Here is a 26144-nt window from a genome sequence, read left to right on the forward strand (position 1 = left end):
GCCGGGAAAACCTCCACTCCCCTCCCACCGCCCACCCTCACCTCCAGCCCAGACCATGCCTCCCTGCCCCTGTCGCCCTGGGCCCACCGAGCAGGACACTGGTCACTTCCCCGGGCGGCCCGTGTGGAAGGCAGGCCTTCTGCAAAAGCCCTACCCCATCCCACCGCCCACTAGGCCTTGAAAGTGAAATAATTTTAGTTGAGGAAGAGAACGTGAACAGCATTTTGAACAGTAACAGTAAAAACCATAGTCTCCCCCAGTTTGTGAGCACCAATATCTGGCTGGTGTCCCAGTGGCTAATGCCACTCTCCCAGGACCTATATAATTCTCCCCTCCTCCACCCTTTTTTTTTTTTAAATTCTTCTTTATCAGCGGGCCAAAAATATTTTTAGAAAGCTTTGTTGCTTCTACATAACTTTAGAAATCTCTTCTTTAAAACAAGGCACCCCTTAAAACTCAGACAGATTTATGAACAGTAGTATAAACTAGGCCTCCTGAGAAAGAAGGGTTACTGCCCAGGTACACGCTTTGTTGCCTGAAAAGACATGGTCTCCCCAGAAACTATTTCAGCTCCCCAGGGAAAGGAGCAGTCTACTGACACTAGAGAGAAGCATCCAGAATTCAGTTCTAAGTTCTGGGAACTGGTGAGCGCCAGTTGGTTGATCACCAGTACCTTCCAATATTTCACACTCAAGAGTGTGATAGAAAGATCCTATTTTCTGAACTAAAATCTAAGAAGCGTGGACTGAAAGAGACAGTATTGAAAATTAACACCATCCTGGAAAAATCCCAGATACATGGTGGCTTGGGCTGTAATAACCATTGTAAAGCAAATACATTTTGTTTCAGGCAGCTAAGGTATGAAAATTTTGAAAAGGAACTGTGAAGAAAAGCAATTTACTTCTAAAACAAAACCCAGGAATTGCACAATGAGCTCTGGAAGGCACTCTCCAAGCAGGGAGGGGCTCTATGCTCAGAATTTCACCTTCCTCTTGGGGTTCTACTAGGGAGGGGCAGGGGAGGACAGGGCGGTGAGCTACTCTCTCTTGACATATCCCTTCCCAGCATCTGAGCAAGGATTTTTAGCACTGCTGAGAAACACTGAAATCTCAAAAGCTTCTCTAAATATTAGGGGAAAACCATAAGGAACAGAGACTATAGATGAATCATAAAAATAGTGATGCTTATCATGTATGTATCCTATCATACTTCTATGTATCCTAGCATACTTCTTACAAGAACTTTTTGCCCAGCCTCAAATACTACCTTTTCCATTCTAGACTTGTGTTCTCTAATATAGGAGTCACAAGCCACACGTGAAATATGACTGGTCCAAGTGAGACTGGGGCATCCCTGGTAGCTCAGCTGGTAAAGAATCCACCTGCACTGCAGGAGACCTGGGTTCCATCCCTTGGTTGGGAAGATCCCCTGGAGAAGGCAACAGCTACCTACTCCAGTATTCTGGCCTGGAGAATCCCATGGGCTGTATAGTCCAGGAGTCGTAAATTGGACACAATTGGACACAACTGAACGACTTTCACTTTCACTTTTCACTTTCAAGTGAGATTAAAATACATACTGAATTTCGAAGGTTCCATATGAAAAAAATGAAGTAAAATATCTCAATAACTTTTATATTCATGTGTTGAAATGATAGTATGGTGAGTACATTAGGTTAATATATTATTAAAATTAATTTCATCTGTTTCTTTTTGCTTTTTAATGTGGCTAGTAGAAAAGTCTGAATTATGTATGTGGCTGACATATCTCTATTGGACAGTGTTGCATGCGACTTCTGTCCATTTCCATTTCCTTCTGTAGAGGGTGTCCCAGGCAGCATGGATAGGGCAGCAGGACACACAGCTTTGGGGACTAGAAGTTTGGGCACACTGAGACTGCAGTGTAGGGGGCAGCTGGAGCAATGAAGGAGGTCCTGGGAAATGTGAGTGTGCTGTTAGAAGAGAGGCCTGGAGCTGGAGGCAAGAGCTTTGGAAATTCCTGCCCTGTGAGAAGATGGAGATTAGAGCAGACAGCTGAAGTCGGGGCTCAGGGATCACACTTAAGGACTGTGCCCCCTCCCCCCCAGCAAAGTGGATCTGTTGAAAGAAAGTACAAAGGACAGACAGAATTGAGGAGAAAAAGGCTGGCAGTATCTGAAAGTGACCCTAGACACTTCTTTCTCTTAGCTCTCAGATTTAACTAGTCAATAGGCTCTGTTTTCCCTAATTTATTCCTCAGAACCACAGTTCCTTTAAAGCTGTTTGTGTATCTGTTTCTTCCCACTAGACTAAGTTCAAAGGCAAAGACAGCGTCACCCTTGTCACCCCAAGAGCTAACACAGCCTCTGACGTTCAGAGGTGCTCAATAATTGTATATGGACCTGAACTGCCTTCTCAGTGAATGAGTCTGAGCATGGGCTTTACTAAAGATTAAGACTGAACAAAGATAGGGACAACTTCAACTGAGGAGTAATGTAAACACAGTCAGTGACCACATCAGCAGTTCTGAGGGTCACAGTACTCTCAGATAACGTCTACAGTCAGATCCTCACTGCCCTAACAAGGTGGCAGCCTCCAGAGAGGAGGGCTACCCCGGGTCAGAGGATCCCTGTGATTAACACTCCTTCATGCCCTCAGTTCATCCAACCAGGTTTTTCAGCTCTCAAGTTCTATTCTATTTCTCTAGAATGTGATGACCAGCACAATCTCACTTTGCTGTCCTACAAACCATTGCTATGATGAGGTAAAGAAAATAATCTTAGAAGTAGTTTTTGGCAAGCAAAGAAACATTCAAATCTTTCTCTAATTATTACTGCTTAACAAGATGTGGAAAAACAAGGGGGTACACAGGAAGAGCTCATGGAAACCAGAAATTTAACCCTTGAATCTACAGTTCCAAATACTCCACAATTTGGAATGCTTAAATCAGCCCTAGGTTTCTCCCCTGGAGATGCCATATGGCAGAAAGTCTGAAACCAAGATGAAGCTTCCAAAGCGGTGTAACCAAAGACCCTGTAACAGAGGAGAATCATTTAAAATAGAGGTAGTAGCTTCTCAATTCTCATTCTATGTCCTTTCTTCCCCTACCAAAAGCTTTTATCTGATTTCCCTACCAAAAGTTTTGATCTGAATTTTTACTCAAAAACATGTCTTATATACATTTTTACCTTGTTACATATATATATATATATGAATGACATGAATTGAAAGAATAGGAAAGCATCCATCTGTGCCTCCTTAGCTGTTTCTCTGGGGGACCCCTTGTTGCTCTAGCACCTCCAGCTTTCACCTTCCACCAGTCTGCACTGCACTATTTGGCCATTCAGAGGTAGCGCCTCTCTACTTAAAACTCCTCCTTTCTGGCTCTTCCCTCGTCCTTCCCCTAGAAGCTGGATGAAGGATACAGGAAACTGGAAGAGATTAGGGAAGGGGGACAATGGGACGGCAGTCATGCAGAGTGTCTGCTGGGCTGAATCAACAGGGGAAATGCTCAGGACTCGGTGGCCTGGGATAAGTCTGCCAACAAAGAAATGTCCTCTGGATAAGACTGACTTTGCTCATTCTAACCTCACATTACCACTGCCTCCTACATCCCATCCCTCTATTTGAGGTCATACGCCTCTCCCAAGGCGATAACCATAATCTGTTTCCAAGCACCAAGTATTTGCCACTATGCATAGGGACACTTGAGGAGTGTAAGATTTGAAGAGGAAGCCTGGGAGGTAGGGAAAGTCATCCCAGCCCATTTTTCTAAAGCTTCATTCTGGAAATTAGGGCAAGGTAATAAAGGTAGTGGCTGGAGAAAGCTGGGGGCATCCTGGACCCTAAGTACAAGCCTGGGTGGATAGTTAGCTGATACGCTTCAATACGGCACAGAGTCTCAGAATTGGTCATTAGCTATGCCATACTCACTGTTAAATATTTATACTATTACCCTTATGCACAGCCATGGTGGTGTATTCATTAGAAATCCATAAATGTTGCTACTGAAGGGCCCTAAGAAAGCAAAGATTTGCCAGATGCCAGAGTCTCCTCTGCAGCCATCTGTGTTTCAACCCTAATACTTATCATCTCTTGTCTGAAATCATTCCATTCTAGGCCAAAGGTGAGTCCAGTTTCACAACAGCACTAGGAGCCTGCACAGAGAGCAAGATCTCAGGGAGTTCAATCAAACATTGGATACCTTGGTCTCTGTCTGGATCAGACTTATGGTCTAGCAGAAAGATAAACTGAAACTGTACAAAATGAACTAGGGAAAATGTTGAGCTATTTTAAATAAAACACTCAATTCCCAACCAAGCAGAAGGAATACAAATAGTTAACTTCCACTCTCTCATTGAAACCCCAGGAGAATGTAGAGGCTTTTTTTGGGGGGTGGGGGGAGCATTAGGAGAATGGGGGATATGATTATTATTTTTAAATATTAATATAAACTGTAAGAAAAAAGATCACAGCAACAAAATAATTAAAAACTGGAAAGCAAAAGGCCTAGTGTTAACTAATTTGGAAAAACAATTAAGAAACAAAACTTGAATTATAGAAAGCCAAGAAGAAATACCGTTTACTCTGCATAACCCCTAAAATTTCAGCAACTGGAAAATTCAGGGCTAGAGGTGGGGCTCTAAATAGGAAAGTCAGTTAAAAGTCTGTTTAAGAAACAAACATCCACAGACAGTCAGCTGCCGGCCCTCTAGAGAAGCCTGGAGGTTTATTCCCTGGAGAAGATAAAACAGGATGAGAAGAGTAGAAGGTAAGATAAGGTAGGCAATGCTCCCTTTCTGAAAATAGGGATTACATAAATGCCTACATGTTGAATAATGAGAAATCACACCTTGTTTTTCAAATATGAATTTCCATATTTGAAATCTGTTAAGTACAATTAAACTAAAATAATAGCAATAATAAAAATAATAGTTACAGTAGTATAGTGCAAGTCCCACAATCCCTAAAGAAAATCCTTGAGGTAAGAATTGTTTCAGAATTCAGAAAGTTCTGAGTGAGGTCTAGGGCACCCCTGGTAATTAAACACATTAATATTTCTCCAGTGAAATTTCTGAAAAGTCACACTAACTGGGGTAAATAAGGAGTACAACTAACCTGACTGTTCAGGTCAAATTTTGCTGCCAACTTAGTTTTAATGCCAGACATTTAAGAAACAAAACAAAACAACTTTTGGTTTTCAGAGCTTTCTGGATTTGAAATTCTACAAATGGAATCATTGACCCACATGTGGATAAAGGGGCCTATCCTTCTATTCCAATGCAATTTTTAAAATAATCTACTCAAGTTTCCTGGGTCTTATTTTCTTCATGAAATAAAATAGGGCAAGTATCTTCAAAATTAGATAATAAATTATTCAAGTTATTACCTCTTTTGCTGAGTTTTTTATTAGTATTCAGGAAACTGATCAGAATAGTTGAACAGATTATTCAAACCAATTTCAGTCCAATGACTATATCACTCTACATTATCCTTCGGGTTGGCACTGAGCTCTCTTTCTTGATGATCAGGATCTTCAACAGTACCTGGAAGATGGAGAATTCAACTGCAAACAAACACAAGCCCAGACAAGTCCAGACAGAATGGTGACAAGAATGGAGTTTGCTGTCAGTTTCCCAAGCTCATGACTATTTACACACCCCTACAACTAGCATCCAGAATTTCACACTGTCCCCACAGCTCCCACACCCTGCCTGGTCTTGCTTCATTCAAGAGCCTGTCTTCTGGATTCTGCCCAACCTTCTGTTTCTAAATCAAAACCTGGTCTATGTCCCATTCCCTGATGATCCAGCTTTTTACATTGTAAAGTTAAAAATAAATACACTTAATTCATGCAAATGTGTTAACAAGTTTATTAAGTCAATACATTGCTCTGCCAGGAGCACTTCAAATCAAAGCTGCAACCAACAAAGATACTCAGGGGAAGGGAATTAACCCTTATTAAGAGCCTATTATTTTTCAAAAACTTTGCACAATTTATTTCATTTAATCCTCATTTAATATCCCCATGACAGATGAGTATCATAAACCAGTTTTTTTTTTTTTTTTCTTTTTTTCAGGTGAAAAAATTGCAGCTTTGAGAAGACAATTTGTTTAAGGTCACATACCCGGTCGGCAGGAACTTCAAGATGGGAATCCCCATTCTCTTTCCAGCAGGCTGCCCTACCTCCTTAAAGGAGTGAGGCAGTATAAATACTCTGGCCACCAGCAGGAAGAGGATTTGAGGCTCCAAGAGCCAACCACATTCTCTTGCTATTTCCTTCTTTTTAAATTTCTGTTTACCACTTGAGGCCCACTGATCATTATGCCAAAGACAAAACCAAAAGGCCCATTATCATTACAATTATAAAAATCCTGTACATAGCTAAAGCACTCATAAAATTCCCCAACAAGAGAAGACTAATAATTAGAGATGTCTGCTCTATGAGGTTCACAGAGGGCAGTCAGTTTAGCATGAATGTAAAAGATGAACACAAAAGTCAAAAGTATGGTTCATAAAGTGTCCTTGACACAAAATCAGCATATAGAAAAGACCTGCCGAATTAGCCACTGCCAAATATGCCCATGCTTACTGTGTGCTGTTTATCCTGCTGTCACACAGAGGGGAAAGGTAAACACTCACTTCCTAACTTCAATCCTCACATAAGCTCCATGAGGCCAGTTTTCACTGCTACATCCTCGGTGTGTAGAAAAATGTCTAAACTGAGGCAACTCAATAAACATTTGCTGAACAAATGAATGAATTTGTTCATGTCCTTTCTCTGGAATCTCTTCCCCTCCTCTATCTATCCCACATTTTTTGCTGCTGCTGCTAAGTCGCTTCAGTTGTGTCCGACTCTGTGCCACCCCATAGACGGCAGCCCACCAGGCTTCTCCGTCCCTGGGATTCTCCAGGCAAGAACAATGGAGTGGATTGCCACTGTGGGTCCTTTAAATATCTAATCTCTTCTCCCAAATCTTTAGCCTTTCCCCTTCTTTCAGCAGAACCTTATTTAAAACAAACAGAAATATTTTTACTGGGTATATGTGCGTTTCTGAGTTAGCTGAGAAATGGAAACACAGAATACTCTTAGAAATAAGAGTTATAATGAAAAGAGAAAACATATGGTTAATGCAGAGTATATTCAATTCTTATCAAATGCAGATATATACTGAAATAGTAGCAGCTGTGTTTATCTCATAATTTAGGTATTTGAAAAAAAAGTGCAATGTGTTTATTTTAATGTCAGTTTGTGTCAAGTTTAAAATATAACATGCATTTGTCTACATATTTTACCTCTTTTCCTAGAGAATCTTTTAATATTTAAATATAACCTATATCCCTAATTCCCAGCCCTCATCATATATCAATCTGTCAGGGGGGCGATGGGGAAGAGAATTCATCATAAACTATGTATTGACAGAATGCTCTAAAATATATTCTAACAAATAAAGTTGGAAAATAAATTTGGTAGCAACAATCTAAGCTTTGTTGTATTTCACAAAAAGATCTACGTTTAAAGGAAATAAAAACATCACACGTGAACAGCACACAGGGTTGCTATGGTAACAGACTACATTTTTTATATTTACTCTTCAATTGTACATATGAGCTATTACAACCAAATAATGTCAACATCCATTTCCTTCTGATCATATACAGGTCTCCAGAATAAGTAGTACTTACAGTTCAAGGAATTCTCATTTTTTTTAACCAATCTTCTTCTGTCTTTTCTAGAAATTATAATTAAAATACATATAATAATAATGATTAATTATAGGGCACTGGGGTTAAGTTTTTACACCATCATTTAACTCACTAGGAACACTCCCCAAATGAGAAAGAAACCTAATAAACACAAATGTCAGTTTAAACATTTAAAGTATCCATGCGTTTGTGTGTGTGTGTGTGTATGTATTTAGGTAGCAACAAGGTCACCATGCAAATGAGGAGAAAAAAGAAATTTTTTAAAAATGTATTTGGTTTTACTACCTGAGCACACAAATGAATCTACTTTTCCCATAGCTGTGTTTACATGAAAAGATAAGAAATACCTACTATCCTGAACATATAATTCTATAATGGTTCCCTAAACCTTGATTTTACTATTTATTTCAAAATGTACCTCTAGCATGGTCCTTGGGCACATTTAAGTAACTACCAACTAAGGTAAACAGAATTCCAGCCTCTCCTCATTACATGATACAGAGGACTGGCTTTTCCAGAGTCTCCGTTACCTTTCTAACCTTCTCAGCCAGTCCTCCTCCAGCTGCCTGGGAAATTAATAGCCTGTCAGAACCATCATGGGCCACCAGAGTACCAATAATGAGGTGCTTCCAAGTTAAGTAAATATGAATCTAATTTGTAGCTGTTACTCTATTATAACAAGATTGAGGGGTGGACAGAAGAAAAAGATGTAAAGAAAAATAAATGACTCTCCTGACAAGCACCTGAGTCACCCACAGTTGACCCTTATACCAGCCTACACTACAACAACGTTAGGGAGTTAAATGCAACTTTCTCTCTGGGACTAATTGAAAGAAACATGCATAGGTTATCCAACCATTCACATACATCCTTTCTCTAATACAAGGGATGTAGCTCTTCATGTTACATTTGATGAACAGGATTTCTTTTTTTTTAAGAAACCAGTTAGAGGGCATTATGCTAAGAAATAAATCAGAAAGGAAAAGACAAATACTATAAACATCATATGTGGAACCTAAAAATACAACAAACTAATTAATAAAACAAAAAAGCAGCAGATTCAGATACAGAGAAAAAACTAGTGGTTATGGGAGGCAGGGGCAATATAAGGGTGGAACAGTGGGAGGTACAAACTACTGGGTGTAAGATAAGCTCAAGAATGTATTATACAGACTCCCCTGGGGGTCCAGTGGTTGGAAATCCACCTGCTGATGCAGGGTACATGGGCTTGGGCCCCTGGACCAGGAAGATTCCACATGCCGCAGAGCACCTAAGCCTGTGTGCCACAACTCCTGAGCCTGTGCTCTAGAGCCTATAGGCTCTGAAACAAGAGAAGCCATGGCAATGAGAACCCACACACTACAACCTAAAAGTAGGCCCTGCTCTGAGAAACTAAAAAGTCCACGTGCAGCAACAAAGACCCAAAGCAGCCAAAAATACATCCATAAATAAATAAAATTATTTTAAAAAGAATGTATTATACAACACAAGGAGTATAGACAGTATTTTCTAATAACTATAAATGGAAAGTAACTTTTAAAAATTGCATTAAAAATTAATAATAAAAAAAGAGAAACCAGTTAGAGATCTTTGAAAGCATAAAAATATACCTCTACTGACGTCTTCCACTGTAGGTAGATCATCTTTAGTGTCTTCCGGTCGAGGGGAACCACACAGTCTTCTGGCAACAAAGATTCTGGGGGTGGGGGGGAAGAGAACAAATTTCATCTCTCCTGTCACACATAGTTTTACGCTGAATATGAAGATATGCAAACATGATATCTAGACCTCCATAATGATAAAAGCCTGGTTTTGAAGCTATTTCAGTGACAGCTAAAGCAGGAATTAGTTTGTCTCAGATTCCTATTAGCAAACGCTACCCAGACTCAATAAAAATGCTTAGGTATATATGTAAAGTGATGTGTATCTTAGTTCATATTCTCGTGTAAATACAAATATATACACATCAGCAGCAGGTACTGTCACAGGGCATAAAATTTAGGCAGGCATCCTTTCCTGAGACATTGTATAGAATATTGCAAGCACAGCAAGTTCAGTCTTCTTGCAAATTGCTCCTTCCACGTTAGAGTGTATGGGGGGAAAATCCTCACAATTAAGATACTCATAAGCAAGTCCACACATTGATCTAAACAAATCAGCCAAATTAAACCATACAAGATATTCTTCCTATACTTGCACATCCCTAGCAACACGAGTAGCTTGGTTTCTTCAGGTCTATATATGGTTACTATATAATCCTACTGTGTCTCAGTTCGGTTCAGTTCAGTTCAGTCGCTCAGTCGTGTCCGACTCTTTGCGACCCCATGAATCGCAGCATGCCAGGCCTCCCTGTCCATCACCAACTCCCGGAGTTCACCCAGACTCACACGACAGAGGATAAGATGGCTGGATGGCATCACGGACTCACGTCCATCGAGTCCGTGATGCCATCCAGCCATCTTATCCTCTGTCGTCCCCTTTTCCTCCTGCCCCCCAATCCCTCCCAGCATCAGAGTCTTTTCCAATGAGTCAACTCTTCGCATGAGATGGCCAAAGTACTGGAGTTTCAGCTTTAGCATCATTCCTTCCAAAGAACACCCAGGACTGATCTCCTTTAGAATGGACTGGTTGGATCTCCTTGCAGTCCATGGGACTCTCAAGAGTCTTCTCCAACAATACAGTTTCTACAGACTTCCTAATAATAGAATCCAAGTTCCCTGTCTTATTGACAAGGCCGTAGATATGCCAGAGCTTTGCTCCTTCGACCTTCGGCTATAAACGAATTGGTTTACAGCCTCCACTTAAGAGTTTTCTCCTTTCCTTTTTTAAGCATCTTGTGCTCGTGCTCAGACCTCATTTCACAAAGAGATCCTATTTCTGTGACCTCATTGACTGCAGCCTGACAGGCTCCTCTGTCCATGGGATTAGCCAGGCAGGAATTTTTCAAGCATACACTATTTCCAAATGTAAAATTCTTTCCCTCTGTTTTTCTTTTAAGTCACATTTGTATGATATAAGCACAGTTTACAATTCACTCCCATTTGGAGCCATCCCAGACAAAACCACAACCCCATATTCTCTTCTACAATCCCTTTGGCACAGCTAACCTCACTCGTAAAATATTCATAAGTTTATCATTTATATTTTCTATGCACAATAATTTGTTTTGTGTTAGTCTTGTCTCCCCATTTAGAAGGTAAGCTACTTGATGAATGAGGTCTATTTCCTCTAAAAAGCTTTCCAAAGCTTAATTAATGGATGCTGGATCATTATTGTTGATTATGATGGTATTGTGCATTCAGGGGAGGAGGTTTAGAATCTTTTCCCACTAGTGCCTTCATGCTTTCTGGTGCTGATCTAAGGCAGTGATTATTAACATTTTGGGGTCACAGTCATCCCTGAGAACCTGATAAAATCTAAGGACTTTCTCCCAGAAAAATGGCACAAAACGACACAAAGAATTATGCATATAATTTCAGAATATGAACTTTGGAATAAGATTCCTGGCTTAAAAGCAAATGCAATTTAACTTTTTAAATTGGTATGTTTCTTTGGTGCATCTAGGAAGATAGAAAATGGCAGCAAACCGTAACGATGTGGTTGTTCATAAAGTTTATAAAAATGGTAAGAATGACACCAGAACAGGTTGATAGTTGTCAGTCCTCAGACTCTGAGATTTAACCAATCTTGGGTCTGAGCTGATTTAACCAAATACATGGAAAACAGCAGAAGTTCAGGAGCAAAGTAAAAACCACTGGAAGTTAAAGTGTGAGAGAATCACAGGCTCAATGGTAGGTGCAGAAGAAAAAGACTATCAGGAAGATATTGGATGCAGGGACTGGAGCTTTACTTCTTAGCTCTTACAGCTTCTGTCCCCAAGCAAGGGGACATATAATTACAAGAAATCATTAACATGTGCAACTGACTTACAGACAAGGAAAAATTGGGATATGTTCTTCATTTACTTTTTAAGATATTCAGTATCTTAAATAGGCATATTATTTAGAGGAAATTTACTTAGAATATTTACTTATAATGTTATAACAATATTACTTATAATATTAAAAAAAGTCAACCAGTCAGACTCCTTCCTAACCTTCTTTTCACTACCCTTCTCAGACAGTCTTTAAAAATTAAAACTGATTTCAGGTATTTTTTTCATCACTTAATTTTCATTGTCCATCATTTTACTATTCTCATATCTACAAGCCCAACTGTGAATGAGAAAGGGTCATATGCTAAACAAGGGAAATGTAGAAAGCAGAAAGATTTTTCCAAAAATAAAGCAGTCCATCTCTATTTGTTACCAATCACTGTTAGCCTGTCTCATTCTTCATTCTTCCTACTGTCTGTTTAAATTGAGAGTCCAAGTATTCAACATGCTCAAAGACATTTCAGACTACTGGTCGATCTGGCAGTGGGACTTGGGGCTTGACTCCATCAAGCACCATTTGCTATACATCCTCCACTTCCATCTCTGAAAAGCATCGCAAGATCAGTTAACTGTAAGAAATCACTAACATGAGGTAGAAACACCTCAAAAATTACTCACATATATTAAACTGGACTTTTTATTTGTACCAAATAAACTCAATTTACCTACTGGAACTCCAGGAGATCCAAAAAGCTTTACTAGTTGAAAGGCAAACTCCTGTGATAATGGTAGCTCAAGAGAATCAAAGTAGTCAGGGCTTGTTAAATCTTGGTTATCCTGAGTTTGTAGGAACGATAAAGGCCTAGGTTCTTCCCATGTCTTTAGCTTTTCAACAAAACTTTGATTTAAGGAGTGAGGATCAGAGGTGACACTAGAAGAGTACAAAGTATCAGGCTGGCTACTTAAAATTTCTGAAGAAGTAAACCTTACATCATTTAGTTTATCATCTACTCTTCTCTGAGAGTTGAAAGTCGAAAACAGTTTCTTGCCTGAAAAAGATATCTTCCAAAAGCTAGATGGATACTGTAGCATAAGAGAAGGAATGGGGTTTCTGTAAAAATACACAGAATGCCTTACTCTATTAAATAGCAGGTAATGAGAATAAAATTGTCCACCAACATTTAGAAGAGAATCTTTGACAATGTCAAAGTAAATGTCAAAGTAAAACCATGACGGATGATAATCGAAGGTCATAATGTGTTGCTTATTCTCTTCATTATTTATTTCTGAAATTTCATCTTTTTCTTCTTCCAAAATAATTTTTAGTCCTTGGCTTTCTGTTAACAAGTCACATTTCCCCATTTCTTTTACATTGGTATGACTCTGTCCCAGTAAGTTAAAGTTTGGTGCCAGACTGAAAATCCTTTTCTGCCTCTTTTTATTCTCTGTTGAATGTAAGGTACTCTTCAGGATATCCAGTTTAAAGATCTGGCTTTCAAAGATATTTGTCTCTGTTTCTATGACAGAATCTATATTCTCAGTTGGAGATGACAAGTCTTCATTTTCTATCGATAGCTTCTCTTCTATCAATGTTTCTGGACTGTCTCCCGGCCCTTCCGAAGTGGAGATCAATTTGATCAACTGCCCCCTGCTGTCAGGATGAGCCAGCTTTTGCCGTCTATCTTTCTTTGGTCTCTGTTCACATATAAACTTATGAGGCCCCTCAGGCCAGCTACCAAAATAGGGTTGTCTATCAGAGCCCAACTGTAAATCACCATCAGACAAATCATTTGAGAAAAAAGCCCAATTATTGTTTTTAGTTGTATTTACTGCTTGTTCCTTTCTTAAAACTTTATCTGATGTTCCAGATGTATATTGATGGCACAGACTTGTTTCATTCAGGAGACTCTCATCTACCATCTCTCCCTTCTGCATAAATAAGCATGGGGCTTCAGCAAATTTGTCCTGAGTGTTTAATGTCATGATATTCCTATTTTCAATACGCTTTTCTACCTCTGTAACAGAACAGTCATCACTTGCTACACAGGAAATATTTTGAGTCACTGTTGGACAAGAAACAGAACTTTCATTTGGCATCAATGACAAACTTAGAAACAAGTCATCATTATCTTTAGGGAGGTAATTCTTTGGTGGACTGTCCAACTCAACAACAGACATAACATCTGGCAAACTGTTTTCAGAATTTATGTCTTCCTGTCTTTTATCCTTATGGACATTCAAAAAATCTCCCACTTCATTTCTCAGACTAACAGTTAAGGAACACTCTGATTCCCTTTTGGTCTCTTCTAAGTCTTCCTCTTCACTCTGAGATGGGTCCTGATCTCCTGGTGTAAGATAATTTAAGGTTTCAAATGAGTTTTCCTCCATGATTTTATTATGACTGTTCTGCTTTTTACTTCTTTTTCTGTTTCTCTTCCTGGCTTTGCTGAACCTGTGCCCAGTTTTCTTCAAATCTCTTTCTCTGAAATATAAAAAGAAAATTATAACTTAATTACTTGTATAACAATATAAACTAAAACATTATACTCAATGTGCAGATTTACAAATCATTAGTACAAGAGAGTCTAAAGTGTGTGTGCACTTTGTACTATGGTGGTGGTTTAGTCACTAAGTCATGTCCGACTTTTGCAACCCCATGGACTGTAGCCCATCAGGCTCCTCTGTCCATAGGCTTTTCCAGGCAAGAATACTGGAGTGGGTTGCCATTTCTTTCTCCAGGGAATCTTTCCGACCCAGGGATCGAACCCGCGTCTCCTGCACTGCAAGCAGGTTCTTTACTGACTGAGCTATAAACTTTAATCCTCTAAATTAAAAATGAATACACTTTGAGAAACTTACAACTCATTTCATAAACAAGTAACTTTAGGAAAATCTAATGTTTTCCTTAAGATACTCAATATATATATATATGAAGTATACATATATATATGAAGTTTATATATATATATGAAGTGTGTATATATATATATGAAGTGTGTGTGTGTGTGTGTGTGTGTGTGTATATATATATAGCTTCCCTGGTAACTCAGATGGTAAAGAATCCGCCTCCAACGAGGGAGACCTGGGTTCGATCCCTGGGTAAGGAAGATCCCCTGGAGAAGGGCATGGCAACCCACTCCAGTATTCTTCTGGAGAATCCCCATGGACAGAGGAGCCTGGTGGGATATAGTCCATGGGGTTACAAAGAATCAGACATGACTGAGTGACTAAGCACTGCAAAGCACCAATAAACAACTTACTTTTCCCAACATCTTGAATTTTGAAAAGTGACAGATACAGTCTAAATGACACAGCTTTAATGGCTCAAGTAGTAGATTTTCTCTAGTCATAAAAATTTTGCCAACTAAGATGCTCCATCAAATTGTAAAGAACAGCTGATGATGAGCAGCCAAATTCAGTATTGGGATGATATGCTTCTAATAGGTTAGTAAGCAGTGGTTCTAAATCAGAGGCTCCACCACTGCTCTGTGGGGTGTGTGGAAATGTGGGAAGGCATTTTTGGGTCACTGGCACTTGGCACTGTAGTCAGGGGTGTTAACTATCCTACAATGGCAGGGACAGTTTCAAGTGAAAATTTTTCTACCCAAATGAGCAGTAGTGCTCACATCAAGCACACTAAAAGTTCACAGTGTCCCTTAATTAAAAGCAATCTTAGATCCTGAGGGAAAAACAGAGGACTTAGGAAATATTCTAATTTAAAATATAAAGGTTTGGTTATCTTCTCTTCCACAATGTACAGATAGAGTTAAAATGTAGTGGAGGAAGGACAACAGACATAGCTGAGGGAAAAAAATCCCAGGAAGAGGAACGGAAAATAAACAATTAGACAAGCAAACAAATACTGAAGTAGAGAAAGATAATGAGGAAAAGAGAAATCAGTCAAATTGGTTGGGCGTTGGACAGAAGAGCTTATTAAAACTACCCCAGCCTCTAGCCTGATTTATTCCATCCCATGTTGCTGGGCAATTTTCAATAGGCAAGACCCCTGAATACCTCATTCGTTGTTAACTAATTGCTGCTGCCTTTGTTTACATATTCCTTGATGTTGGTTTAGAAAGAACATTAAGATTGTAAATCAACTATTCTTCATTTAAAAAAAAAATTTTAACATAAAAAAGAACATTAAGGACAGCAAATTCTGACAAGCAGTTAAGATGGGGTTTCTATAAAAAGGATGAGGAGTAAAGAATGGCAATTTTGGCAGAACTCTCCTTCATGGTCAGTTCTAGCAGACTCCAATGAAAGGTCTAGTTGAAGTCCAAGGTGCAGTCAGTTGTAAAATACATACTGCAGACAGGTCTGCTGTTCTGAAAACAAACTCCACTGTCTTCGTCCAAACATGCACCATCTTGTTGTAGGGCAAAGAGGAAAAGAATGAGTCGGGTTTGTTGTTGCTTTATTTATTGGACTAAATGGTATAAAAGAATGAGTGTTTGCTGTTGCTTTATTTATTGGACTAAATGGACTTAAGATTCACTCCAGGCCTTGTGACTTTGTGGAGCTGAATGCACTTAATGTGTAGCCACTGTCCCTTTAAACAGTTTTCTACTGCACAAGGAAGGAGAACTCTAAACTAAGGAACTGGGTTCCTATATATAGTTCATCACAAAAATTTTTAGAGCTCCTTATGCCACCAGGAATTCTAAGGTCCACAATGCTACTTTGAAAACTGTTTTTTTTCTTTAAAAAAAAAAAAGCTACTTAATGCACACTTACTCTGTATTAAGATTATTTAACTCCTTTATATGTACAAACTTACCTAATCTTCTTCATAACAACCATATGTAATAAGGCAAATGCCAGTTTTACTTCCATCTCAAAAAGGCAACTGAAACAAAGAGAAACTTCAGGATTTTCTGTACTGCAGCCACAATAGAAAATAGCATCGAGGATCTTCAAAAAGTTAAAAATAGAACTATCATGTGACCCAGCAATTCCACTTCTGGGAAAATATCCAAAGGAAATAAAAACACTAATTCAAAGAGATATCTGTACCCCATGTTCACAGAAGCATTACATGGAAACAAGTGCCCATCAATATATGAATGGATAAAGAAGTTGTGGCATATACAATGGACTATTATTCAGTCATAAAAAATGAGGAAATTCTACTATTTGTGACAACATGGATGAACCTTTAAGACTTTATGGTAATTGAAATCAGTCAGACAAGTAAAGACAAATACTGTATGATCTCACTTCTATGTAGACTCTAATACAAAATGAACAGGAAAAACTCATAGAAAAAGAGGTTAGATTTGTGGTTATCAGAGGTGGGGATTGGGGTTGGGCAGAATTGGAGGAAAGTGATCAAAAGGTACAAACTTACAGTTATTCAATAAGTAAGCACTGGGGATTTAACATAGTAAAACGGTAACTATAGTTGCTATATGATTCATAGGAAAGTTGTTAAGAGAGTAGATTCTAGGAGTTCTCACCACAAAGAGAGAAATTTTTTTCATCTTTTTGCATCTACACGAGTTGATGGATGTTAACTAAACCTATTGTGGTAATCATTTCACAATGTATGTAAATGGAATCATCTTATTGTACATCTTAAATTTGTACATCTTAAATTGTACATCTTAAAGTGATATATTGACTATGCCAGTGCATTTTCTCAGCAAAACTCTATTAGTCTTTGCCCTGCTTCATTCCGTATTCCAAGGCCAAATTTGCCTGTTACTCCAGGTGTTTCTTGACTTCCTACTTTTGCATTCCAGTCCCCTATAATAAAAAGGACATCTTTTTTGGGTGTTAGTTCTAAAAGGTCTTGTAGGTCTTCATAGAACTGTTCAACGTCAGCTTCTTCAGCGTTACTGGTTGGAGCATAGACTTGGATTAATGTGATACTGAATGGTTTGCCTTGGAAATGAAAAGAGATCATTCTGTCTTCCAACAAAACAAGAGAAGACTCTATACATGGACAACACCAGATGGTCAACACCGAAATCAGATTGATTATATTCTTTGACGCCAAAGATGGAGAAGCTCTATACAGTCAGCAAAAACAAGACCAGGAGCTGACTGCGGCTCAGATCATGAACTCCTTATTGCCAAATTAAGACTTAAATTGAAAAAAGTAGGGAAAACCACTAGACCATTCAGGTATGACCTAAATCAAATTCCTTATGATTATACAGTGGAAGTGAGAAATAGATTTAAGGGACTAGATCTGATAGATAGAGTGCCTGATGAACTATAGATGGAGGTTCGTGACATTGTACAGGAGACAGGGATCAAGACCATCCCCATGGAAAAGAAATGCAAAAAAACAAAATGGCTGTCTGGGGAGGCCTTACAAATAGCTATGAAAAGAAGAGAAGTGAAAAGCAAAGGAGAAAAGGAAAGATATAAGCATCTGAATGCAGAGTTTCAAAGAATAGCAAGAAGAGATAAGAAAGCCTTCTTCAGCGATCAATGCAAAGAAATAGAAGAAAACAACAGAATGGGAAAGACTAGAGATCTCTTCAAGAAAATTAGAGATACCAAGGGAACATTTCATGCAAAGACGGGCTCGATAAAGAAAAGAAATGGTAGGGACCTTACAGAAGCAGAATATATTAAGAAGAGATGGCAAGAATACACAGAAGAACCGTACAAAAAAGATCTTCACGACCCAGATAATCACAATGGTGTGATGACTGACCTAGAGCCAGAGATCCTGGAATGTGAAGTCAAGTGGGCCTTAGAAAGCATCACTATGAACAAAGCTAGTGAAGGTGATGGAATTCCAGTTAAGCTATTCCAAATCCTGAAAGATGATGCTATGAAAGTGCTGCACTCAATATGCCAGCAAATTTGGAAAATTCAGCAGTGGCCACAGGACTAGAAAAGGTCAGTTTTCATTCCAATCCCAAAGAAACGCAATGCCAAAGAATGCTCAAACTACCGCACAATTGCACTCATCTCACACGCTAATACAGTAATGCTCAAAATTCTCCAAGCCAGGCTTCAGCAATATGTGAACCGTGAACTTCCAGATGTTCAAGCTAGTTTTAGAAAAGGCAGAGGAACCAGAGATCAAATTGCCAACGTCCACTGGATCATGGAAAAAGCAAGAGAGTTCCAGAAAAACATCTATTTCTGCTTTATTGACTATGCCAAAGCCTTTGACTGTGTGGATCACAATAAACTGTGGAAAATTCTGAAAGAGATGGGAATACCAGACCATCTGATCTGCCTCTTGAGAAACCTACATGCAGGTCAGGAAGCAACAGTTAGAATTGGACATGGGACAACAGACTGGTTCCAAATAGGAAAAGGAGTACGTCAAGGCTGTATATTGTCACCCTGCTTATTTAACTTATATGCAGAGTACATCATGAGAAATGCTGGACTGGAAGAAGCACAAGCTGGAATCAAGATTGCTGGGAGAAATATCAATAACCTCAGATATGCAGATGACACCACGCTTATGGCACAAAGTGAAGAGGAACTCAAAAGCCTCTTGATGAAGGTAAAAGTGGAGAGTGAAAAAGTTGGCTTAACGCTCAACATTCAGAAAACGAAGATCATGGCATCCGGTCCCATCACTTAATGGGAAATAGATGGGGAAACGGTGGAAACAGTGTCAGATGTTATTTTTTGGGGCTCCAAAATCACTGCAGATGGTGACTGCAGCCATGAAATTAAAAGATGCTTACTCCTTGGAAGGAAAGTTATGACCAACCTAGATAGCATATTCAAAAGCAGAAACATTACTTTGCCAACAAAGGTTCGTCAAGTCAAGGCTATGGTTTTTCCTGTGGTCATGTATCGATGTGAGAGTTCGACTGTGAAGAAGGCTGAGCGCCGAAGAATTGATGCTTTTGAACTGTGGTGTTGGAGAAGACTCTTGAGAGTCCCTTGGACTGCAAGGAGATCCAACCAGTCCATTCTGAAGGAGATGAGCCCTGGGATTTCTTTGGAAGGAATGATGCGAAAGCTGAAACTCCAGTACTTTGGCCACCCCATGAGAAGAGTTGACTCATTGGAAAAGACTCTGATGCTGGGAGGGATTGAGGGCAGGAGGAGAAGGGGACGACAGAGGATGAGATGGCTGGATGGCATCATGGACTCGATGGACTTGAGTCTGGGTGAACTCTGGGAGTTGGTGATGGACAGGGAGGCCTGGAGTGCTGCGATTCATGGGGTTGCAAAGAGTCGGACACGACTGAGCGACTGAACTGAACTGAACTGATTGACTATGCCAAAGCCTTTGACTGTGTGGATCACAATAAACTGTAGAAAATTCTTCAAGAGATGGGAATACCAGACCACCTGATCTGCCTCTTGAGAAACCTACATGCAGGTCAGGAAGCAACAGTTAGAACTGGACATGGGACAACAGACTGGTTCCAAATAGGAAAGGAGTACGTCAAGGCTGTATATTGTCACCCTGCTTATTTAACTTATATGCAGAGTACATCATGAGAAACACTGGGCTGGAAGAAGAACAAGCTGGAACCAAGACTGCCAGGAGAAATATCAATAACCTCAGATATACCAGATGCGAAGAGTTGACTCGTTAGAAAAGACTTGGATGCTGGGAGAGATTGGGGGCATGAGGAGAAGGGGACAACAGAGGATGAGATGGCTGGATGGCATTACCGACTCGATGGACGTGAGTTTGAGTGAACTCCGGGAGTTGGTGATGGACAGGGAGGCCTGGCATGCTGCGATTCATGGGGTCGCAAAGAGTCGGACATGACTGAGCGACTGAACTGAACTGATGTCATTATTTCTCAATAAAACCAGGGGGAAAAAATCCCAAGGTCACATGGCTACTGGCAGGATTCAGACCAAGGCTCACTGGCTCTCCATTCTATATTCTTTACCCATTATACAAAATTGCCCGTCAACTTAAAAAGAGAATTTTACAAAAACACTTTGCTTCTCTTTCTCCTCCTCTCATCTTTAAATTCTCACATGTCCATAAACACAGAGATACCCAGCTGGTTAAGAGTTGAGTCCTTTTCTTCGAAGCAGTTCTTTGGTCTTAACTCATGCTATCACTAACCTAACACTGTCTTGAGACTTTTTTTTTTCTCTGTTATCAAAGCAAATAAAGAACAACAGAAAGTGAGACAAGGTAGTGTGAAGCAGGAACCATCTTGCTAATCAGACTTTATTTCAAGATTTTATATGAGAAATGGAAAGACCAGAGTAGACGGCTTATAATTCAGATAGGCTGATGAACACAGGGGCTCCTCCTGGAGTTAATTCATTTGTCATGGGGTAGAGTCAGTAATCCTATTCTGGACATATTTTGAAGGAAAGACATGTAAGAGTTGAAAATCAATTGGTTAGAGAGTAAGAAAAAAGATAATGACTGCAAAGATTTGGCCAGAACAACTCAAAGGATGAAGAAGCCATTTGCTGATACAAAGAAATCTGTGCAAGGTATGGATTTGGAGGGAGTGCTGCTGAGTCAGTTGCCTCAAATTCCAGCTCAGAGTCTTAATCAGCAAATTAATCTGTCCCTATAGAAAGCAGAAAAGATAAGGGTTTCTCTAATATTCCTCATGAGTTCCTATGTTTTTTTAAATGAATTATAATCTGATAATAAAGCTATGACTAACCTGGACAGCATTTTAAAAAGCAGAGACATTACTTAGCCAACAAAGGTCCATCTAGTCAAGGCTATGGTTTTTCCAGTAGTCATGTATGGATGTGAGAGTTGGACTATAAAGAAAGCTGAGCGCCAAAGAATTGATGCTTTTGAACTGTGGTGTTGGAGAAGACTCTTGACAGTCCCTTGGACTGCAAGGAGATCCAACCAGTTCATCCTAAAGGAAACAGTCCTGAATATTCATTGGAAGGACTGATGTTGAAGCTGAAACTCTAATACTTTGGCCATCTGATGCGAAGAACTGACTCACTGGAAAAGACCCTGATGCTGGGAAAGATTGAAGGCAGGAGTCAACAGAGGACGAAATGGTTGGACACCATCACCGACTCAATGGACATGAGTTTGAGTAATCTCTGGGAGTTGATGATGGACAGGGAAGCCTAGCGTGCTGTAGTCCATGGGGTCACAAAGAGTCGGACACGACTGAGCAACCTAACTGAACAATCTGATATCTAATTAGAGACAAGATAGTAGAAACCTACCAATGATGAAAACTCATGATACCTGCAGAGAATTTAACATGGCTCATGAAAGAAAGAGGTGGCTTAAAAGACTATTAAAATCTGACAGATCAGGCAATTTATTAAAGCAGTTTGCTAAAATTTAATCCAAGGAGTCTTAAGGACTGGAATTTTTATTAAAAATACAAAGCCCAGAAGTATGAAAATCAGACTAACTGTACAAGGAAGTGTGTCAGAGACCTGTTCTGGTTCAAACCTGTATAATGACCACACTTGTCCCAGTACTTGGAACAGGCCTTCTGGAAAGAAACACAAACCAGTAACAGGGACTTGTGAAGCATGTGGGAGATAAGAGAAGTGGTAATGGTGGGGATAACTTCTTCAAGAATGTATATGCACTACATGTGCCTAGTCAGTATATACATTTATTTATAAAGTGTAAAAGGCTCATCAAACCTATGTTGCACTCATGCTGATTTATTTAGGGATGAATGGCACCATTAAAAGAAAAGAAGCATCATGAAATATAAGTTAGTTATGGAGAAGAAATCAGGAGAGTTGGAGGAATGAGCTGTAGCTTTCAAAAAGAATGGGAAGAAATAAGACAAGAACAAATGGTGACATATCTCTGAAAATAAGATTTAGCTTTTAGATAATGGATTAGAATTCAAGCTCCTGGGTAGGGATGGAGTGTACCTTTTAAGAATCAGAAAGATAATGTTTGCTCAGGGGAAAGTTAACCTGACCAAGTGAATTGTGACCTGAAGACAAAGGTGAGAGAACATCCAGATATAGCCAAAGCTGGGGGAGAAAAAAGTTATTGCTTCATGTTCTTCATGAGGAAAATAATTAAGGGAGCCGGGAAGATTATTACTTATTGCAGAAGTCTAGATACTAAATTTATGAAGCATGGGCAACCCATGAAGTAAAACTCAGTTAAAAAAAAGAGAGGTCTCACAGCTTTATGGAATGACTGTTGTTGAAATAATCCAGGTCCAGGTTCTAGTCTTGATTTATTAATAAGGTAGAAGGGGGATCTTGAGCAAACCAGGTCTCCCTTCTGAAACAGAGATAACATTACCTTCTTGCAGAGTTGTAAAGATTAATATGGATGCCCTTAAATGACCTCTACCTAACTGACAGATTCCTTCCATTGCCTCTGCAGAAAAGAATAACTAATACCAATGACACAAAATGTTTGCAGCTAGATGGCTCTTTTCTAGTACAACCATACCTTTCTCCTCCTATTATTTAGAGCTGCATATTTACAAGGAGTCAGAGGAATTTACCCCCAAGTCTGTTTACACTAATAATCATAATTGTACTACAGTTATGTAGTTTGATTAAACATTATGTCAATCAGTAGAATGAGTACAAGAACAGAAGTTTCCATAAAAAATTAAATTTAAATAAATGACCCAATAAAGATGAAGTACTAAACAATTGTTATAAAATCCAGTTTAGGCAGGATAACCATAACGTTTTGCTTAAAAGTCACAAAAACCTATAATTTGCACTCCTATCGCTTTGAAGATTTCTTTGGGTTCTTCCTCCAATTTACATTACCAGAAACTGGAAATCCCTTAAACCCACACATTTATAGTCCATTAATCTATGACAAAAGAGGCAAGGATATACAATGGAGAAAAAGCCAATCTCTTCATTAAGTGGTGCTGAGAAAACTGGAGGGCTACATGCAAAAGAATGAAACTAGAACATTTTTTAACACCATATACAAACATAAATTCAAAATAGATTAAAGATCTAAATGTAAGACTAGAAAACCATAAAATTCCTAAAGGAAAACAAAGGCAAATACTCTTTGACATATGGTAGCAATATATTTTTGTATCTGTCTCCTGAAGCAAAGGAAATAAAAGCAAAAATAAACAAGTAGGACCCAATTAGACTTAAAAGCTTTTGCTCAGCAAAGGAAACCATCAATAAAACTGAATGATAACCTACTGAATTGGGAGAAAATATTTGCAAACGATATGACTGATAAGGGATGTTAATATCCAACATATATAAACAGTTCACATAACTCAATATAAAAAATAAATAATCTAATTTAATAATGAGCTGAACTGAATAAACATTTTCCCAAAGAGAACATGCAAAGGCCAATAGGCACCTGAAAAGATGCTCCGTATTACTAACCATGAGGGAAATGCAAATCAAAACCACAATGAGATATCACCTTACACCTGTCAGAATGGCTACCATCAAAAAGGACAGAAGTAACAAACACTGGCAATGCTGTGGAAAAAAAGGAACTTTGGTACACTGGTTGGTGGGAATGTAAACTGGTGTAGCCACCATGGAAAACAGTATGAAGATTCCTCAAAAAACTAAAACTACCACATGACTCAGCAATTCCACTCCTGGTCATGTACCAACAAAAAAAACCAGCAACACTAATTCAATACATGCACTCCAACATTCATGGCAGGATTATTTACAGTTGCCAAGATATGGAAGCAATCTAAGTGTTATTAACGGATGAATGGATAAAGACAATGTGCTATATACAGTGAGTCCCCTGCACATGAACCTCCAAGTTGCAAACTTTAGAAGATGCATATGTGCGTTCCATCAATCCCACCTTGCCCGCCATCTCCTATCGCTGATGCTCCTTCAGCTCGAACATCTTCCTCCTACCCTCTTTTCTCCAGTCAATAACACTTCTTGCCTGTTCACTTAACGGCAGCCCCTATATGCCAGCTATTGTACTGTACTACTCTTTTCAAGTTAGTGTAAGATTAAAATTTTTTGTTTTTTTACTGTATTACTGTGTGAGAAATATAAACCTATTACAGTACAGTACTATATAGTCAATTGTGTTAGTGGGGTTCTTGGGCTAACTTTGTTGGACTTACAAACTAAATGGACTTATGAATGCACTCTCAGAACAGAGCCCATTCAAATGTCAGGGACATACTGCATACACACACACACACACACACACACACACACACACACACAGTGGAATACTACTCAGCCATAAAAAATGAATAAAATTTTGCCATTTGTAGCAACATGAATGGATTTGGAGAGACTTATACTAACTGAAGTAAGTCAGACAGAAAAAGACAAACACTGTATGGCATCACTTACATGGGGAATCTAAAAAATAAAACAAACAAGTGAATATAACCAAAGAAGCAGAATCAAGATACAGAGAACAAATTAAAGGTTACCAGTAGGGAGAGAGAAGGGGGAGAGGCAATGGGAAGGGGGAGAGGCAATATAGGAGTAGAGGATTAAGAGGTATGAACTATTGTGTGTAAAAACAATAAATTATGCTATATAGCTGTCAAAATTACAAATCTCACAATGATAAAGGTCTGATGTATTTGCATATTTACATATTTTTAAATATGCACATATATGTTTAAAAACACAGGAATATGCAAAATACTAATGGTGGTGAACTATGGAGGTTGATTTCATTGTATTTTTCATTTTCTGTATGTCCAGAATTTCCTACACTGAAGATGTACTACTTTTGTAGTAGAAAAATAAAGGCTTTCTTCAGTAAACAAATTAGGCAAAGCAAAGAGAAAAAACATACAAAAGTGCTTTCTCAATATTTAAGCCTTACTCTAGAATTACAAATCCATTTATGGATTTACTGAACATATTTTAACTAATAAACATAAATCTAATCCACCCCCCACAAACACACAAAAAAGCCTGTGTGCAAACTCAGTTCTAGGTAGTAAGACTCAGCAATTACTGTTAATAACTGTCTTCTTAAAAAAAAGCTATTTTACTATTTGGTGATTTCTCTATATTTTCAATAGTCATGAACAAGAATAATTCCAATTCAAATTATAGTATAGTATATTAAATTAATTTTCCTATTTCCATTTTCTATCTCAAAGATTTCACTTTGAGATAATTCTTGACATGCTTTTATTACTGCCAATAATAACTGCAAGTTCTCAAAATTAAAACCTAATTTTTTTTAAGTACATTGATTTTGTTATGTCCACCCTCAGTCAAATTCTTTAAAAATGTATCGATATAAAGCAGCATATATTTTAAGATATATCAGATTAAAATAACATTTGCCTGAAAGTTAAATTCTCCAAGGGAAGTAGCTAATTTCCAAATCTTCTAACACCTTTTCAAGTAAATTCTCATTACAGCAAAGGGATTGCTTCAAATACAGAAAAGTCTTTTTATTTTCCCTTGACAAGATCACACTACTGCATGCATAAAATCCATGATTAATAAGGCAAATGAGTTCAATATTCTAAGATACTAACTCCAATTCTATCAATTACATTTCTCCTCTCTGTTACAAATCTAATTTAATTGCCAAGATTTTGGCAGTTCTAGTTCTTTTTTAAAAATACTTGCGGTTCATTTTCACTGCTAATGAACAACAATTTATACTAATGGCATTACTTCACAAACACCCACTATTCACAAAGAAATATATAATTTATTTTGTTATATCATCATAATAAAACACTGAAAA

The 26144-nt window shown here is 38.6% G+C and overlaps 1 protein-coding gene across 1 annotated transcript in view; it reads right to left on the minus strand.

The window, feature by feature from the left end:
- The window catches only part of N4BP2L2 (NEDD4 binding protein 2-like 2), an 85289-nt gene that overhangs the window by 18128 nt on the left and 41017 nt on the right, over positions 1–26144 (minus strand). Inside the window, exons 6-8 of the mRNA XM_010835919.1 lie at positions 12286–14042; positions 9297–9382; positions 5368–7712 (exon numbers count right to left, since the gene is read on the minus strand). Coding sequence (XP_010834221.1) covers positions 7689–7712; positions 9297–9382; positions 12286–14042 — 1867 coding nt within the window. The 3' untranslated portion in view covers positions 5368–7688. The remainder of the gene's footprint in view (positions 1–5367; positions 7713–9296; positions 9383–12285; positions 14043–26144) is intronic.

This window comes from Bison bison, unplaced genomic scaffold (genome assembly GCF_000754665.1).
Source record: "Bison bison bison isolate TAMUID 2011002044 unplaced genomic scaffold, Bison_UMD1.0 scf7180017864056, whole genome shotgun sequence".
NCBI classification, from domain to species: Eukaryota; Metazoa; Chordata; class Mammalia; order Artiodactyla; family Bovidae; genus Bison; species Bison bison.